We start from the raw sequence: 13557 nt of genomic DNA on the forward strand, positions 1-13557 counted from the left end.
TAATTCCACTTCAGCTAGTCCCCTTCAGTTTCCATAAAGTTATAAAACCAACACCATTTGAACGTGAAAAAGCAGTTTTTGACCCTGGTGGAGTAGAGAATTCTTCTGTCTTTTAAATGTTACAAGACGCGTTCCTTTTCACTGCAAAGCTTGTGATTCTCTAGCATGAATGATGTAAATGGCAGAAACTGCAGCTTTCACGTCCCAGGAAATGTGGGCTTGAATTGAGTGCACCATTTGAATTGAGAATACAAAAGCCAACAATACAGCAGCTTCATCATCTCTTATGAAAAATGTTCCCTTCTTTTAGAAATGTATGCCCCAGAACCAACCAATATACCCATTGAGAAGACAAACCATCGAGGAGAGGTTGACCTGGAGGTTCCCCTGTGGCCCACACCTAGCGAAAATGATATCGTCCATCTCCCTAGAGGTAAGCACTGAAGGCAGCTGAGATCTGCCAGTTTTAGTTTTCTATGTGGTCTATTTTGGCTTTTTTCTAATTTTTAAAATTTCCTGTGAGTAACTTTTTAAATGACTTGCTGAAGTAAATTCAGGTAACTGTTCCCGGGCAGACCTGCTTGGCTGAAACATATTTACACCACACATTGATACAATAAGTCAGCAGGTAACTGGATTAAATGCCTCCTTCCTGGCCCTCCTTGCTCAGAGACTTTGTAATGATGGAAATAAATATGTTCCTAGTCATAAGAGCTTCGTATCTCTGGAACTTCTAAGCCATCTCTCAAATGTATGTATATATAAACTTTATAAGGAGAGTAATCATGAATTAGTCACTGTCTCTTGTAGATTCTGCACTGAGCATTTGTACATTAGGTTACCGTCTACTTCTGGGCAGTTTTCACTTCATGCGAGTTAAATCAACCTGTGTTGATTTTTCCAGTCACCAGGTTTACTCCATGCCTTTTTTTCTTGCTCTATCCTTTCAGTTTGTGTGTAATAAAGATGTTATTTTGTCTCCCAATAGCTGTTAATATTTCCTTTTCTTTATATAAAAGTAGACCTCTTCTTGATCAGTAATATAAACTAGCTCTTGGTTGTGACTCAGTACTGCCTCCTGTCTACTCCAACCATATTTTCCAAATCATTGCTATATAATTTTTATATTTCTTTTGGAAGAAGCATTATTCATTGCTTGAGAGATTACTTGTCTGTGACTCTAGATATTCTAAACGTTATGCATGGATCAAGCCAGATGACCAGAAAGCCAATTTCCTGGGCCTAGTGTTTTTGGCTCTCTGTAAAATTGTTCTGACTGAATGTGCTTTAGCATTATGCTTACATTCACTCAGTCAATAAATATATTAGTGCCTGCTGTATGCCAGGCCCTGTTCTAGAGGCTAGACTTCGGTCATAAGTATAGCCATACTTATAGTATGTTGAAGACCTGTGCATTGCATAGTATCTATGTTATAAAGCCCCTAAAGAGAAATTTTCTCATGCGTCAATAGCAAGAAAATGTATACTTCTCCTAGGCGACTGATTTGTTTTAACCTAGAAGACACTGTGAATCCTATTAAAGACTGATAGTTGTTTCCATTTTTGGCTTTGGCTGCTACAAAGCTCAAAGCTAACTTTTAGGGCTTGGTTTTAGCACAGAAACGGCACCGGAAGACTGAATTTTGTAAACAGACCTCACTTGCAGCTTCATTTTTCTTTCACCGAGACCTTCCTTAATTTATATCTTATTCTTCTTGTATGACACATATTCCTAAAACTTCTTTCTATTTCATTTGGAATATGGGAAAGTAAAATTCATTCTTTTATTCGTTGTGTATTTAAAATCTGAATTCATCAATAAAATGTTACTCTTTGACATTTTTCTTGATGCTGATAAATATGTTTCTATAAAGCTTTACTGCCATCTGCACCGGCTAAAATGATTAGGAATGTTTTCTACCTCCCATTCCTCCCTGCTCCCACCACCCCTCCAGAACACACACAGAAGCATATATCATTTAAAATCTGAGTTTTAAACCACAGTCTTACATACCACAAAGCTCTGTCACTTCATAAGCTGAATTTCCAGAACAATTTGAGAGTAACTCTTTTCGACATTGTGTGTCATGTGTCTTTCACTAAACTGATTGTTAATGCATTTAGAAAACCTGACTACAGTGATTTCAAAATAGAATAAAAATAAGGAAACTTTAGGGGGTGCCCCCTACTGGTATATATTTAACCTTATTTCTGTCTGCAACATACATTGTAAGATACTTTAAAAGAACATAGGGGCCGGGCGCGGTGGCTCAAGCCTGTAATCCCAGCACTTTGGGAGGCCGAGACGGGCGGATCACGAGGTCAGGAGATCGAGACCATCCTGGCTAACACGGTGAAACCCCGTCTCTACTAAAAAAATACAAAAAAAACTAGCCGGGCGAGGTGGCGGGCGCCTGTAGTCCCAGCTACTCGGGAGGCTGAGGCAGGAGAATGGCGTAAACCCGGGAGGCGGAGCTTGCAGTGAGCTGAGATCCGGTCACTGCACTCCAGCCCGGGCGACAGAGCAAGACTCCGTCTCAAAAAAAAATAAATAAAAGAACATAAAGGTCGTCATTCATAAGTGCAAAACTAAATGTAGTCACCTATGCAATATAATTCATTAAGTCAGAAAAACTGTCTAATACGCCTAAGCAAGATTTTCAACAAGTTTATGAAAAGTAAGACAATACTGCTTAGAGTTCAGTGAACCAGAGTATCAACCAAAAGACCAACCTCCTGATTCTGATTAGTTTTGATCTAATTAGTCTTAGTTATTACACTAGTAGGTAAGAGAATATGCTTTGTTCTAGTCCCGTTTGCCAGTAAGCAAGGAGATCAGCTGTTTCTTCTTCAAAATCTGAGAAGACCATATATGTTAATAGTAATCAAAATATTTTAATGGTCTACTTCACTTTTTCAAAATCTACCTAAGCACCTTCTTATTTTCTTGATTAGCTAGAGCCGGCATCATCTTATCCAATTATTAAGATTGTCACTTTGATTTTTTTTTTTTAACATTCATCCCTAAGCACTCTGCCCTCTACTAAGAGCTCTTTGGATCAAAATTAGATTTTAATCACATTTTTAGCCTGAAAAAACTGAGAAGCAATAAAACCAAGTTGCCAGTCTCTGTTTGCAATGTCATTAAAATAATCCTGAACAATTCCGGTTTAGGTAATAAATGCTTATAATTTTTCTTTTCCTAGATATGGGTCACCTCCAGGTAGATTACAGAGATAACAGACTGCACCCAAGTGGAGATTCTTCACTGGACTCCATTGCCTCAGTTGTGGTTCCCATAATTATATGCCTGTCTATTATAATAGCATTCCTGTTCATCAATCAGAAGAAACAGTGGATACCACTGCTTTGCTGGTATCGAACACCAACTAAGGTACTGTCTTGAAAAAATCTCTTGAATGATGAATCTAGGAAAACTTACACTTACATTGAAATTGCTTGAAACCTTGTGTCTTAACCAGTGAAATTTTTACTTTGCTATTCATAGCCTCAAATCCATACCAGGCTATAGTACGAATCAAATATATAGTACTTGCCCAGGGTTGGACTTATCGCAAGGTGAATTTTATCCATTGGTTAATGAATCCTGACCTTACATGGATCCAATTTTCTGGAGGTACTCTAAAGTTTTCAAATGAACAAATACCTCTGGATTTATTCCTAAATCATTCTTTATATTAGACATTAAACTTGATCACCTGGCATTTATCAGTCATCAGTCAACTTAGAATTGGAAGGGAAAAGAAGTCACAAAGGGAGGGAGATAATACTCAGGAGAGGGCTGGAAGATCATGAGGGTATACAGAAGGCAAAAGGACAGGTCAATGCATCAAAGGCAAGCACCAAGTGGAAAGGTCACAAAAGATGAAGAGGTGGTGGAAAGTAATAGTAGACAAGGTAGGGAGAGGCAGATTTCATATTGCGGGAGAAAATATATATATTTGTTTTCAGTACAAATGTAAAGGGCCTCTAAATCTGCCTATTTTGAAAGATAAGAAAAACCTGTATTAAGGGAAATAAATCATAATCCCTTCCAACTCTGATTCTGCCTTTTGCCTTGGGTTGGTTTATTTTAATCATACAACCTTAAGAATTGGAAACAGCCTGAACAATTATGTAATATAATTTACCATCTGGTTAACCCTTCCAAGTAAAACTTCTGTCCTGCGGTTATCCTGCCTCCGATTTTCCTTTGAATAAATGTGCATCGGGCACAGCCTCTATACTGGGTCAGGATACAGTTGCCAATGTCCAAAGCTGGGAAACAGACCCACTCATAAAGTGTATGGAATGACTAGAAACACACGGGCTGGCCCAGCCTATGATGGTGTTCTACAGTCTGAGTGGTTAGAAATCATCCCTTTGTTTTTAAAATCTGCCTACCTTCCACTCATTCTTCAACCCCCTTTAAACACAGGTCTGCACTTCAAGGATTTGAAATCATTTCACCAGTCCTTTTTTTTTTTTTTTTTTTTTTTTCCAGTTTTTATCTTCCTATTTGACATAGTTTTTTGACATTTCACCTTTAAATACAGTTTGTCAGTGTCCTTCATAAAAGTAGAGTTGGTACTAGAACAGGATGTGATACTCTGCATACAGTCTGTCAATGAATTGTGAAACTATTATCTCATCTGAGTCAGGTACTAAATTTCTGTTCATTTGCAATAACGTAAAGCAGCTAATTCTTTGTGGTTTTATTCCTCCTCTCATTAAATAGCCTTCTTCTTTAAATAATCAGCTAGTATCTGTGGACTGCAAGAAAGGAACCAGAGTCCAGGTGGACAGTTCCCAGAGAATGCTAAGAATTGCAGAACCAGATGCAAGATTCAGTGGCTTCTACAGCATGCAAAAACAGAACCATCTACAGGCAGACAATTTCTACCAGACAGTGTGAAGAAAGGCAACTCCGTTGCGGTTTCAAAAGACAGAAGATGACTCAATCTGCTCTAAAAAGTAAACTAGAATTTGTGCACTTGCTTAGTGGATTGTATTGGATTGTGACTTGATGTACAGCGCTAAGACCTTACTGGGATGGGCTCTGTCTACAGCAATGTGCAGAACAAGCATTCCCACTTTTCCTCAAGATAACTGACCAAGTGTTTTCTTAGAACCAAAGTTTTTAAAGTTGCTAAGATATATTTGCCTGTAAGATAGCTGTAGAGATATTTGGGGTGGGGACAGTGAGTTTCGATGGGGAAATGGGTGGGAGGGTGGTGTCGGGAAGAAAAATTGGTCAGCTTGGCTCGGGGAGAAACCTGGTAACGTAAAAGCAGTTCAGTGGCCCAGAGGATATTTTTTTCCTATTGCTCTGAAGACTGCACTGGTTGCTGCAAAGCTTAGGCCTGAATGAGCAGGAAACAAAAAAGGCCTTGCGACCCAGCTGCCATAACCACCTTAGAACTACCAGACGAGCACATCAGAACCTTTTGACAGCCATCCCAGGTATAAGCCACAAGTTTCTTTTCTATACAGTCACAACTGCAGTAGGCAGTGAGGAAGCCAGAGAAATGTGATAGCAACATTTCTCTAAAGCGGGTTATTAAGAATATATACAGTTATACTTTTTGCTGCTTTTATTTTCTTCCAAGCCAATCAGCCAGTTCCTAGCAGAGTCAGCACATGAACAAGATCTAAGTCGTTTCTTGATGTGAGCACTGGAGCTTTTCTTACAACAACGTGACAGGAAGGAGGGAGAGGGTGGCGAACACCAGGCATTTCCAGGGGCTGTATTTCACTGTTTGTTGCTTTGTTCTGTTCTATTGTTGGTTGTTCATAGTTTTTGTTGAAGCTCTAGCTTAAGAAGAAACTTTTTTTAAAAAGACTGTTTGGGGATTCTTTTTCCTTATTATATACTGATCCTACAAAATAGAAACTACTTCATTTTAATTGTGTATTATTCAAGCACCTTTGTTGAAGCTCAAAAAAAATGATGCCTCTTTAAACTTTAGCAATTATAGGAGTATTTATGTAACTATGCTTCAAAAAACAGAAGTATTTGTGTGCATGTGTATATAATATATATATACATATATATTTATACACATACAATTTATGTTTTCCTGTTGAATGTATTTTTGAGATTTTAACCAGAACAAAGGCAGATAAACAGGCATTCCATATTAATGCTTTGATCACTTACAAATTTTTTTGAATAACACAAAATCTCATTCTACCTGCAGTTTAATTGGAAAGATGTGTGTGAGTATGTATGTGTGTGTTTGTGTGCACGCACGCCTTGAGCAGTCAGCATTGCACCTGCTATGGAGAAGGGTATTCCTTTATTAAAATCTTCCTCATTTGGATTTGCTTTCAGTTGGTTTTCAATTTGCTCACTGGCCAGAGACATTGATGGCAGTTCTTATCTGCATCACTAATCAGCTCCTGGATTTTTTTTTTTTTTTTTCAAACAATGGTTTGAAACTACTGGAATATTGTCCACAATAAGCTGGAAGTTTGTTGTAGTATGCCTCAAATATAACTGACTGTATACTATAGTGTTAACTTTTCAAACAGCCCTTAGCACTTTTATACTAATTATCCCATTTGTGCATTGAGTTTTCTTTTAAAAATGCTTGTTGTGAAAGACACAGATACCCAGTATGCTTAATGTGAAAAGAAAATGTGTTCTGTTTTGTAAAGGAACTTTCAAGTATTGTTGTAAATACTTGGACAGAGGTTGCTGAACTTTAAAAAAAATTAATTTATTATTATAATGACCTAATTTATTAATCTGAAGATTAACCATTTTTTTGTCTTAGAATATCAAAAAGAAAAAGAAAAAGGTGTTCTAGCTGTTTGCATCAAAGGAAAAAAAGATTTATTATCAAGGGGCAATATTTTTATCTTTTTCCAAAATAAATTTGTTAATGATATGTTACCAAAATAGATTGACATCAGCCTGATTAGTATGAATTTTGTTGATAATTAATCCATTCCTGGCATAAAAAGTCTTTATCAAAAAAAATTGTAGATGCTTGCTTTTTGTTTTTTCAATCATGGCCATATTATGAAAATACTAACAGGATATAGGACAAGGTGTAAATTTTTTTATTATTATTTTAAAGATATGATTTATCCTGAGTGCTGTATCTATTACTCTTTTACTTTGGTTCCTGTTGTGCTCTTGTAAAAGAAAAACAAATCTAATTTCCTGAAGAATAAAACAGATATATGGCACTTGGAGTGCACCATAGCTCTACAGTTTGCTTTTGTTTTCTTCAAAACGCACAAAGCTGTAAGAGAATTATCCGCAACCTGATTCTTGGCAGGAAGTAAACATTGTGAGTTGAAATCACACAGTGTAACTTCCAAAAAGATTCCATCTCTGGGATCCGAAAGACAAATTGTCCTTTCAAGGTTATTAGTCCAGTGAACCTCTGGTGTCACAAGAAGTCCCCGGGCCTTTGTCGTTAGGCGGGTCTTTCCCAAGGAATCCTTGCAAAAAGAAGACTGTCTCCCAGAGTACGCAGCATAGCGGTGCTGTTTTTAGGGAGACAAGAAACCTACCTGCTGTCAGAAACGTGCTCATAACCAGTATCAAAATTAACTTGCTACGCACAGGAGGATTGTGGTGGGAAACCCTACAGTAGTTCAATGCTGAAGAAGAAAGACTTTACCAAGCAAAATCAGGGGAAGCCTGACTGCAAAGAGACTTTGAGCTGCTAGGAAAAAATAGGTATGTTTTCATACATTTTAGAAGCATCAATTTAAGAATGAGCTATAAACAGACCACTGTTGAATCTCCTTTAAAAAAATATATCCCCTAAGGACTTTCTGCTACATCATATACCCTTTAAAGCTACATTTCTTCAGTACAAGGCATCATTTTTACAAATTCACATCAAACTAATTTAAATTATTAATATTACTGGGTATGTGTGCATCTGGGGAAAGGGTCAGTAAGTTCCACATAAGAACGTTAATAAAATAAGGAAACCATCTCAAGTTTCTCATACCCCTAGAGATGACGGCTGAAATGCCAAGCAGGCATTAAACTTCAAACCGAGCCCCTGCCCTTTGCAGTCACAGCGTCTCAGTTGCTGAGTGGAGTGAGGAATAGGTATAGCCCTGTTTGCTCACAGGTGGAATTGTGAAAGCTTCCTGTAGCAGGTCCCATTTAGACTCTTACTTCATTCATGTCGTCTATGGGAGGGGCTGCATGGCTGTTTGTTTGAAATGTCTCACAGCCCCAGAAAAAGAGCAGGACTTCTGTCTGTCACTCCACAGCAGCTCAGCATACTCTTAAAAAAAAAAAAAAAAGTCCTCCTCTTCTCCTTCGTAGCCCACTGTAGCGATGGGCTCTGTGTGGAATTAAGGGAAAGAATCTCGTACTGTTAAGGAAAAAAAAATACAACACAAAACCCCAAATATAAGGCTCTCAAACATATTTTTACTTCTTAAAAAATTTATTAAATGCCATTGATTTGATTGGAACCAGCAAAAGTCCTCATGATATTGATGAATCCATAAGTAGCTGTATCTAGAATTCATACTTAAGAAAAACACACAGGCATGAATAAAATATGACACCGTAATGAGAATAGGCAATTCTGCAGTGTACACTTTGTCAAGCACCTCAGAGGATACGAACTTTTAAAGTACAAATTCTTCACAGACACCTGAAGCAGAACATTTGAAAATCAAAAGTTAAACAGTACAAGATTCTAAAAGTGAATGGCAATTTAATGGTTAAAATTTGACCAATGGTTAAACAAGCAGCAAGCTACAAAATCCATCATCACCAACAGTTTCCAATGTTCACTAAGTATTAAGCCAAAGTAATGCATATTCTGGTTTTGCTTCTTCAGGAGCAGCCCAAGTTTATTATGTTTCAATCTCTGAACAATACTGGTAGGTAATATTTATACTGACAATTCTCACAAGAATCAGTGTTGGTTCTTGCCATCACTGAATTTATAGTATAACTCTCCCAAGGCTTTAATCTAGTTCATCAGTGCACTTTAGATTAGAAAGCCATAAAAACAGATGGGCATACTGTCAGTTAATGAGAAATATAACTGCACATGCACAATTAATATTACTCTCTTACTCTACTAAGAGAACAGTTCATAATTATTAGTAGATTTAACAAAAACCATCTCTAGAATTCAAAATAGTGCCCATATTTCCGTTGGTTCTATAATATAAAGAATTAGTGAAGTCAAGATCTGTTAATACTAAATCAAACCCAAGTTCAAATGTGCTGAGTTTCCAATAGCAAGAAGGCAATGGTAGCCAGCTTTCAGAATAATGCTGTAGGAAATCTAGCTCGGAGCCCACCGTAGATAAAGATGCTGGTCTATGTAGGACACAGAACTAGAAGGAAAAGAGAACTTTTAGGTAAAAATGTATATTTTGTATACATTTACACAAAACATACATTTTACATGTACATTTAAAAAATTAATGAGAACTAAATGTTAATGCAAAGATCGACAGTAGCAATTTTTTTAAAGGTTTTAAGAGGCTATACCCAACAAGGATGAGTTCTCAACACAGAATTTCCCAGAAATGAGATACCAAAAGGCCATGTCTCTTTAGGGTGCCACTTGGAGAAAGAAGCCCCTAACATTTGCCCTATACTATGAGGCTTGTGACACAGCAAACAGGCTCCCAAGGGAAGTCAAAGAAGGGTGCAAGTTTCTGCACACATTTTTATTCCTAACTAGGATCAGCACGGCAGCAGCCACGCATACATTACTTCAGAATGAGCCTTGGGTCCTACCTTCAAGGCGGCAGTGGCGGCAGGCTGCAGTGGGGTCATTAAGCAGGTGTGAGAAGGAGAAGCTCAATTAGCACAGACAGTGCCCACCCTACTCCCTTTCTCAGGCCAAATGAGACCACTTTTCTACCTTCTTTCACTTCTGACGTTTGCATTAAAACTAAGATGGTGTATTTAGGCAGCCAAGCCACACTCATCTGTTAAAACAACAACAAACTAGCCAAAAAAGGGGAAGGAGTATTATCCCCTTGAGCAATATCCCCCTCCCAGGCAAAGTGTCCTATTACTGGCCCCCAAGGGGGAGGAACAGTTAACCAGCTGTGAACTTTCAGGATGGGTGGAAAAGAGCATTTTCAATGACCCCACTTCACCACCTTCCCACACACTTAAATACATCTCCGCATTACACTCCCGTCTTCGTTTTCTCTGACTACAGTCTCTGCTGTAGTCTGAATCCTCGCTTCTTTTCCACCCAGTCCTCACAATACAAAGCCAAGACGAAACCACAACACATGCACACAGACAGCTCATCAGAAGCAGGTACAGTATAGATAGAACTGGGCTTACAGACAGGAGCCAGCGGCCCGAGCATGAGGAGCAGAATTAGATGGGTGCTGCTTCCCTAAGGCATGCGGTATAGGTAACGTTCACAATTACAGTCCTAGGTTTTCAGAGTAAAGAATTAAAAATCATTTTCCCCCAGAGGACTCTGTTCTTTGGGTCATAACATCCTTCCATGCAGTTAAATGCTAACATAGCTAGAGAATGCTTCAGAAGCTCATTCTATCTCTGGCCCTCACAGAGCCATAGGGACCCGCTATAATTAAAATTTAAGACATGTTCTTTATGTCCATCTCATTCCTGTTTCACATCTAGAAGAACAAACCTCAGAACAATCCAGCTTTCATACCAATGCTAGCACAACACAAAAGCAAACAAAGATGTCAGGTATTAAAAAAAAAAAAAAAAATCAGAATTTAATAGGGAGAAAATCCTCCATGAGAAAACCAGCTTATTTTTAAAAATGATGTCAACTCAAGTCTGTTCTACCCCAGTGTTAACCCACTAATGGCTAGCTCATGCTTCTTAGCTCTTACAGCATCAAGACTCTTAAAAGTGAAACGTGTGATTCACTTTGAGCACCCTGAGTATACTACTGAGGTTCCCCTTTCAAGACACTATGGTTTAAGAAAAGTCCATGTGAGATTTCTAATGTCTCAGAAATCTTCCTCTTCCTTGTGCTCAGCTAACTTGAATGGAGAAGAGAAAGAACCCAGAGAAGACTGTTACTAAAAGAGGATTGCTCTCAAAATTTGATCAAACACTACAAGATGCATTTTGTGATGCTTTCAAAATCTGGTCTCTGAATACCTGCTACTTTAAAAAATACTTCATTGAAAAGTATTAATTTTGCTTCTAGAGTTCTTCCGTCCCTTCTTTATCATCCAAATTTTGCTCTTTCCTCAGCAAAGTAACTCAACCTCTCACTCTTCTTTTGCCTCATCAATATTCCCATCCTGTGTGAGCCTCATCTTGCCTTTAAGATTTGTGGCTGGTTTTTCACTATCCTGGGTTTATGAAAGTCCATTCTTTTTATTTCCCCACTTCCCTCCCTGTGCCTTACATCAGTCCCTTTCGTATTCCCTTTGGCACTGTTCACAGATGTGACTTCCTTCATCCATCCTCACTAATGATCTGTCCTCCTCCTTTCCACTGTCCTCAAGATGACAGAGACCACCCTTCTCAAACTTCCCAGTGCCAACCTGCCAACATCTGATACCCACATGATTATGGCGCCATCTCACTAATTTTCTTCTACTACCTCCCTCGATGTTTATAGTTTAGCTGTGGAGATTATTTCCAGCCCAAAACCTCAAATAAATAAAAGTTAAATTTTATAAAACCGTAATATATAATGTTGACAGAAGTCAGTCATGTATCTAATCCTCACCCTGCATAACAAGATTAATGAAAGTTGTGCATTGGGAAGTTACTATCTAATGTATTAGCAAGATGATGTATTTACTGACTAATCCAAACCTCCCAGCCATCGCACCTATACCATTATAAAACTCACCTTTCAGAATATAATCCGTTAACAAGCTCGGAACTTTTTCACTGTCCTCCTTCATGGCACGAAGAACTGCAAAACAGAAAAGGGGGAAAAAGACGACGATTAAAAATTCAGATCAAAAATATTATTTAATTTCAATCATTGTGGCCTTCATCTTCCTTAATTATAGGATATAACTGACTCATGCAAATTACAGGTGATTTTCCTGACAAAGGAATACAACAATAAAGGCCCAATAATTTATTTTAGTGGAGTAAGTTTACAAGAATTTATTTTAGGTAAGAATATCCCGCTTACCTGAGAGTTACTTCCCTGTTTTAAAATTTCCAAACAGTAGAGGCGAAAAAGAGGAACTGGGTTATTTACAAGGAGCCTCGCTCTACAATAATACTGGAAAGTGGGTTACAGTAATGTGCACCTCAGTGAACTCGGTGCAACAAGAGGACCTCAGTGCTGTAGATCAAGCAAACTAGAGAAACTCTCAGAGAAATGGAAAGTTAGCTATACCCTCCAACAAGCATATCTGTCAGACTCCTTGAAATTTTCAAAGAAAAGACCCAAATAAAGAACAGACTTCCATGAAGCAGCACCTGGCATCTGCCTGGCTGTCACCTCCTCTGCACTAGGGGAGGAACCTGGGAGAATTAACCTCATCCTAATTTGACAATTTTATCTTCTAAGTAAAAACTAAAATAGAAAAAACAGCCACCTAGTATAATGTTTTTCTTTTTTAAGCTAGATCATTCAGGTCGAGATAAACTCACAAATATTATACTTTAACAGAGTCTGCCAACTCAAATTTTCTCCCTAGCATCCTGGTAAAAATATTTCACTGTTTTTCCCCACCAATACAACAAGGCAAAATAGTGTAAGTGTCAAATCAGCCTTCCTGGGTTTCAACCCTGGCTCTGCCACTTCCTAATTGTGTGATGGTGAGCAAGCTACTTAACCACTTTTGTACCGAGCTCTTCCTCTGTGAAATGAGAATAATAGATTTAATCTCAAAGGTTTGTGAATGAGGACTAAGCTACTAATTCAGACACAAAGGTCATATCATAGTGTCTGGCACATAGTACATGCTATGTATCAACTGTAACACTACTAATATTATTAAAATTTCTATTACTATTATTATTACACCCAGAATCCCTTAATAGCTTTTAGGAGGAAGACTATATATGCATAAACACTGTGACTGTCTCTCCACAGAGCTCTTCTTTTGGAAAGAAAAGGAGCTTTGGACCCAAATATGTCCAAAGATTCCAAACTGTGTCAACCTATAAAGATATCTCGATGCTGGAATTAGATGATGACTTTAGTCTGACCAACCGAGTATTTGTTCTTGATCTGAGAAGCCAGTAATTCCTGGCTTATGAGCAATATTTATTTATGTTCCCTTCTTTAGAGGGCTACCATGTTCAGTATTTCTGCTTCCAATCATGTTTAAAATTTTTTTCTAACTTCTATATAAAATCACATACCAAAAACCAGCATCATTAAAAGTATAATTTCCTGGGAATTAAGAGACCCAGCTCTGTAATTAACCATCCCCCTGTGTGATCTTGGACACGCATAACTTCCTAAGTTCTTCCTGAAAGTAAGAGGGCTGGCTACCCAGTTAATCTCTTGATTTTTTATTTCAGACTGGCTGGCATCACTTGATTTATCCATATTTAAATATAAAACTTTTTAAAGAATTATTCACCAAAGGAAAGAATGAAAGCTCCAAGTTAGCAGGCAG

The 13557-nt window shown here is 38.0% G+C and overlaps 2 protein-coding genes across 6 annotated transcripts in view; one reads left to right on the forward strand and one right to left on the reverse strand.

Moving 5' to 3' along the window:
• The window catches only part of CRIM1 (cysteine rich transmembrane BMP regulator 1), a 201307-nt gene extending 194086 nt beyond the window's left edge, over nucleotides 1–7221 (forward strand). For 3 of the 4 annotated variants that reach the window (XM_010373263.2, XM_010373271.2, XM_010373254.2), the window contains exons 14-16: nucleotides 311–433; nucleotides 3207–3394; nucleotides 4739–7219. In XM_010373263.2, coding sequence (XP_010371565.1) covers nucleotides 311–433; nucleotides 3207–3394; nucleotides 4739–4915 — 488 coding nt within the window. In that variant the 3' untranslated portion in view covers nucleotides 4916–7219. Of the gene's footprint in view, nucleotides 1–310; nucleotides 434–3206; nucleotides 3395–4738 lie in introns of all 4 variants that reach the window. The other variant, XM_010373245.2, reaches the window with a different exon arrangement.
• Nucleotides 7222–8405: 1184 nt separating this feature from the next.
• The window catches only part of FEZ2 (fasciculation and elongation protein zeta 2), a 46222-nt gene continuing 41070 nt past the window's right edge, over nucleotides 8406–13557 (reverse strand). For both annotated transcript variants that reach the window (XM_010373232.2, XM_030920953.1), the window contains 2 exons: nucleotides 11820–11885; nucleotides 8406–9336 (listed from right to left, as the gene is read on the reverse strand). In XM_010373232.2, the coding sequence (XP_010371534.2) occupies nucleotides 9320–9336; nucleotides 11820–11885 (83 nt within the window). In that variant the 3' untranslated portion in view covers nucleotides 8406–9319. The remainder of the gene's footprint in view (nucleotides 9337–11819; nucleotides 11886–13557) is intronic.

The sequence above is a fragment of the Rhinopithecus roxellana genome, chromosome 17, assembly GCF_007565055.1.
Source record: "Rhinopithecus roxellana isolate Shanxi Qingling chromosome 17, ASM756505v1, whole genome shotgun sequence".
NCBI lineage: Eukaryota > Metazoa > Chordata > Mammalia > Primates > Cercopithecidae > Rhinopithecus > Rhinopithecus roxellana.